This window comes from Zingiber officinale, chromosome 3A (assembly GCF_018446385.1).
Source record: "Zingiber officinale cultivar Zhangliang chromosome 3A, Zo_v1.1, whole genome shotgun sequence".
In the NCBI taxonomy this organism is placed as follows: Eukaryota; Viridiplantae; Streptophyta; class Magnoliopsida; order Zingiberales; family Zingiberaceae; genus Zingiber; species Zingiber officinale.
In genome coordinates this window covers 46401218-46406652 of record NC_055990.1, presented here as the reverse complement: position 1 = coordinate 46406652, position 5435 = coordinate 46401218, and the positions used below count along the sequence as shown (strand labels likewise).

The window sequence follows — 5435 nt, the reverse complement described above, 5'->3', positions numbered from 1 at the left end:
TGAAAAGAAATCAGAAAATTCATGTTATAGATGTGACATGAAAGGACATTGGTCACGTATTTGTCGTACACCAAAATACCCTACTAATCTCTACCAAGCCTCTTTAAAGGGAAAAGTAAAAGATATAGAGACAAATGTTATCTTTCAAGATAATAACACAATTCTTGGTTCTTCTATGACAATACATTTGAATGTTTTTGATTTTTTTTTTTTTTTTTTTTTTTGCAGATCTTGATAGAGGAATAGACTGTTGGTGCAGCAGGGCCGGCAAGAGAGGGTGACAGCTCAAGAATGACTAGGAAAGTTAATACAGAAGTTGTTGCTACTTTCCTAGGTCCAAGGATCTTTTTATAGCCCCTGAAAAATCTTAACCGAGTCTGGAAGACGTCTTCAATAGGGTGGAAGGTGCCTCCAGCATAACAAAGATTATCACTGAAGATAAAGTCTTATCTTCGGCTAACGGCTACTGTTTACCTAGTCTAAGGTACTTTTAAGTGGTTGAAGGTATCTTCCATAAAGGCACGAAAGCACCTTCAAGGGTTGAAGACTCCTTCAACTCATTATTTAAGGACTATGCTTCTTTTCAGCGTGACCTATCTGGTTAGATATTTTGCTATTCGTTTTTCTTTTTCGTTTGGTATAACGTAGATATGTACTCAAACTTAGTGCCTTATTCTATGACTAATTAAGTTGTTGTTGTTTATAAATTAATAGCCAACTTTGATGGGCTTCTTTATTGTTGACAAAAAATTAAATTTTTTAAAAACATATAAAAGAATATTATAAAAAATTATAAAATTAAAAGAACCTTAATAAAAGTAACAAATTTTAAAATTTTATATTTTCATAGTAATTATATATAAAAAAGGAAAATTAAAAATTATTTTGGCGCATTAAAACTTAAAATACCACCGCCTTAGTTCTATTTTAAACAAGGCATTACCATTTTAGTATTGTTTTGATATCACCATTTTAGTGCTAATTTCATCAATTCATCATTACTAATTCTCAGGATATTAAAAAACTCTTGATTCATAACCTCTATCAATTTAGGGATTATTTGAAAATTTTAATTTTCTTTTTATCATAATATGAACTTAAATACCTTTAATTTATGATGGGACAATATTAATAACTTTCTTTACACTCTCTTGATCTTATGCATGCTAAAATTTTAAATTTTTAAAAATATTTTAAGTCGTCAATTTGCATCTAGAGGAATCAATTTTAATTTTAATTTTATTCAATAGGTTCTTTCACTCTCTTATATGTGGTAAGATACATAGTCCAGTTTAACTTATAAGGATTTTTTAAAAAAAGAGTTTGAATAACTTTGATAAGTAAATAAAAAAAATTCTAAGACAGATAATTAATTAAGATCTAACTAATTATCCCTTAGTTGTGCAACGGTTGTATATTTTTTTTTAAGGTATTGGTAGTCAAAATCTATGATTTAAGGAGAAAAATAAAATTTAGGTTTTAGGAAGAATTTGACTTTAATAGGCCTTGAAAAATATATACATTACTGATCCCTGTTATACATTCATAGCACTATTTACTTTTCCTAATGAAATATTCTAATAAACCTAAATAAATTTATTCCAAAAACTAAAAATTAATTAAAAACATTAAATTTTCATTTCAAAACAATTATCAATATCAGATGATACTTTGAACAGAGATTCTTGGGATGCTAATATATCCATAAATTGCTCTTTGTTGGTGCGCCTTCTCAGCATTTCCAATCCGGTATCCTTGAATTTCTCCATCTTCTTTTGATTTGAGAGAAGCCCTTCAAATCTTCTCTTTGACATCTTCATTTGTAAGTTAATCTTCTCCAATCCTGTCGAGCCATGGAGCAAGTGTTGGTCGTCCTTTGCTACTTCAGTGTTGCTCTCCATATGCGTAGGATTTACATGTATATCAAACTTGGTATTGCAGTCATTGCACTTTTTTAGTAACTCGGTGAATATCGTAGTCGACGATTGATCTTTCAAATTGAAGTCGAGCTTGAAGACCGAATTAACTGAATCAATTCCGTTTGTTGCTGCTAATAGGTTCTGTCAATTAAAACAAATTTTGTAAGTATAGATGTATATATATATCAATCAAACAAAGTATACATGAAAATTAAGAAGGCCCGTCAGCTTGATCGATCGAATGATCGATCTTCTCTCACGTTTGGGATTTTCCTAGAATTCAGCAAGAGCGTAGCAGTTCGACTCGGAAAAGAAGCTCCGAAAAGGTTCATCAATGCATCTAGAGGATCTGCCGGCGACTTTAGGGAGAGAAGGAGCGACGCGTTCCGGACCTTGGGGGCTTCTATGCGAATCGTGGTGACGACGTCCATGATGAGAAGCTCGAGCTGTGGGGCGCGGACGTCGATGGTGAAGATGGAGGGAAGCATGTGGATCTGGAACAGGATTAAACGCTTGATGGAGGCGGAGTGGAAGCTTATCTTGTCCATGCCATGCTGGAGCAAATAGCAACGGAAGAGATGGAGTGTCTCGAGGAAAGGGCAGGAGGAGAGGAGGTTGCACAGGAAATCATCGCTAACGACGCTGAATTTCATTTCAAGGATGGTGAGGAAGGCGCAGCCCAAGGGCGAGAGGGGACGGCGATCTGAGTATTTCGAAACCCTGAAGCTTCTGTTCAAGATGAGACTTCTCAGCGACTTGATGTTGAAGATGCAGCAGTTTTCGCTGTCGCTGAGATACAAAAATCCATTGCCAGAGGCTTCGAGGGTGAGGTTTTGCACGCCCGTGTCGACGAGGGCGCCGACGAGCTGATTTTCGTGGGGTACGAGTAAATCGGCGACGAAGTGGAAGACGACGTGGAATTGGCGAATCAGAGCACGGGGGATGGTGAGATCTTTGTGGACGTCGACGCCGTCGGAGGGAAACCGGACTTCGAGGCGGAAGGCGTCGAGTCGGGGGATGGAGGGTTGGAGGAGGCGGAAGCGGGCGCAGACAGCGGAGAGGGCGACGCGTTGCTTGATGGAGAGGAAGGAGAGGATGAAGATAAGGAGGTCGTCGTGGAGGGAAGTGAGGCGGTCCTCCAGCCTGCCTCCCTGTTCACGCCGGCGCTTGTTATTCTGGTCCGTCATCAGGCGAGCATAGGCGTCGGGATCAGGCTGTCTCAGCCACCTTCTCACGGTTTTATCGCCGTCAGGTAGCTATGAGAAGAGTAATTAAGCAATAAATATCACGGGAAGGATTGGTTATTAATTATATTTTATTTATTGACTTATTTATTTACTTTTTACCTTCATTACCACGTTAATTAACTAACAATTATAGTAAAAAATTATTTACTATCCATAATAGTCTTATTTCTATTGTTTGAGCATTCTGATAATATAATCCGTTAACTACCCGATAAATATATTATAAAAAAATACGGTATTAAATATTTGGAAATCTTACTACCTTACTATTTAATTAAGAAACTATACCTTTAATAGCTAATTTTGATGAAATTTAAAATAAATTATATTAATATTTTTTCATACCGAAAATAATTTTAAGACTTATTAATAATTTTTTCTCATTATTTTTTAATAAAAAAATATACATTATTATTGTTCTCTTTAGTCTCACATCTTAGGATCAACAATACTATGAGCGAAGAAATTTCTATAAATACTTTGTGTCGACGACGTTAGAAAGAATAATTTTCTCGACCTTTTGGTTAAGATCAAGTGTAGTATCCATTCTTATCGGTTTAATATCTCATAGAAAAAATTAAATTAATTTTTTATGAGAAAAAATTCATTACAGAACTTGTTGTTTGAGTTCTCAAGCATCATCCTTAGGTTGCATTACAAATATATATATATATATATATATATATATATATATATATATATATATATATATTCACTATAGCACCACCATGTCACCATTATTTATAATTTTTCTTGCAGTGTCCTATCAGAATTAATCATGTTTGCCTTCGTCTCCCCTTTCTTTCTTGAAGACCCTTCATCTCCCCTTCTCCTCTCAACAACCTAAACATTTTGAAACCCTCCTCCTTCGAGCTCCCTCGTGTCAGTCTTCACCATCTTCGCCAATCAACTCCCTCAGTATTGACTTGCCACACCTACTTGCGACTGTTCATCTGCATGTATGTGCCTATATTATACTATATATATTTAATTGTTTGCTCCTGCCTATTTGTACAACCAACTTCAGGGGTTTGATTTTTGGCAATGTACCTAAGTCTAGTCAATTTGACTATGGTTAATCTAAACAAGACTTGATGTTTGGAAGAGAAAAGTCTAGTCAGGACTAGATGACTAGCAAGAAAAAGTCCTAACTTAGTTAGGCAAGGGTAAGTCCTAGTGAGTGAAACTAGGCAGTGGAGATCCTAGGAGGAGGTAACCCTAGGTGGTGAAAATCTTGGTGAGTGATGCTAGACAATGGAAATCCTAAAGGAAGTAACCTTAGATGGTGGAAGTCTTGGTGAGTGAAGTCGGGCAGTGGAAATCCTAAAGGGAGGTAACCCTAGTGTTGGTGCAGATTGTTACACCATAATCAAAACTAAGTTTTGATGTTGTCAAAGGTTCAAGTTAAATCTTGTTGTGATCTAATAAGTTGACTAAATGTGCAGACTGTTTACTCAACCTGGAAAGACCTAATTGGAGGATAGGAAGAAGAAGTCTTAGCAGATCGTGGAACCCAGGTGGAAAGATCAAGTGGGTCGATAGGACTCGACACTTAGCAGAGATCGAGAGGTCTAGAGGACCGAAGATCGAGAGAAAGTCCTGGCGAGCCGATCAAGGCTAAGTGCAAAGTCCAAACATATCTGGAGGATCAAAGTTTGATAGGTAGGTTGAGGTAAACAACTGGAGGAGCGACAGTGAGGTCGTGTTCCTGAAAGGAACAACTTAAGGTCGCTAATCCAACTAAAGAAACCAGAAGGTTTCCAAGTTGAGATCAAAATAGTTGAACTGTCTATTATTATTACTCATGCATTTTATATATTACTGTGCTAATCTCTATTTTGCAGGAATGTACTGTTTAACTCTGTTTTGCAGGTTCGGCCTGATCGGTCGACCGAACAAGAGGATCGGTCGACCGAACAAGGCTAACTCAGAACAGACACTAGTTCGGATCAAAGCAGAGTGAAATCCGATCTAAGCTCGATCAGTCGACCGAACCAAAGGATCGGTCGACCAAACCAAAGGATCGGTCGACCGAACCTTAACGATGCAACATAGATCAGTTCGGTCAGAAGCAAAGAAGGAAACTAAGCTGATCGGTCGACCGAACCAACAGATTGGTCGACCGAACTAGCAGATCGGTCGATCGAACGATCACCTCATCAATATAACATTAAGTGCGAATCTCGACAAACAGGGAAATTCTCTGTTCGATCGACCGAAAAAAGTGATCGGTCGGCCGAATACTTTAATGTCATTAAATGTCGAAGAT

General features: G+C 37.2%; 1 protein-coding gene and 1 pseudogene across 1 annotated transcript; one reads left to right on the top strand and one right to left on the bottom strand.

The window, feature by feature from the left end:
- Nucleotides 1–1581: 1581 nt before the first annotated feature.
- On the bottom strand, nucleotides 1582–4851 carry LOC122051841. Its single transcript, XM_042613143.1, has 2 exons — nucleotides 2180–4851; nucleotides 1582–2060 (listed from the first exon to the last, which is right to left on the bottom strand). The coding sequence occupies exons 1-2, from the start codon at nucleotides 3104–3106 to the stop codon at nucleotides 1629–1631; spliced, it is 1359 nt and encodes a 452-aa protein (XP_042469077.1). The 5' UTR covers nucleotides 3107–4851; the 3' UTR covers nucleotides 1582–1628.
- On the top strand, nucleotides 3670–3826 carry LOC122054261 (annotated as a pseudogene).
- Nucleotides 4852–5435: the final 584 nt, after the last annotated feature.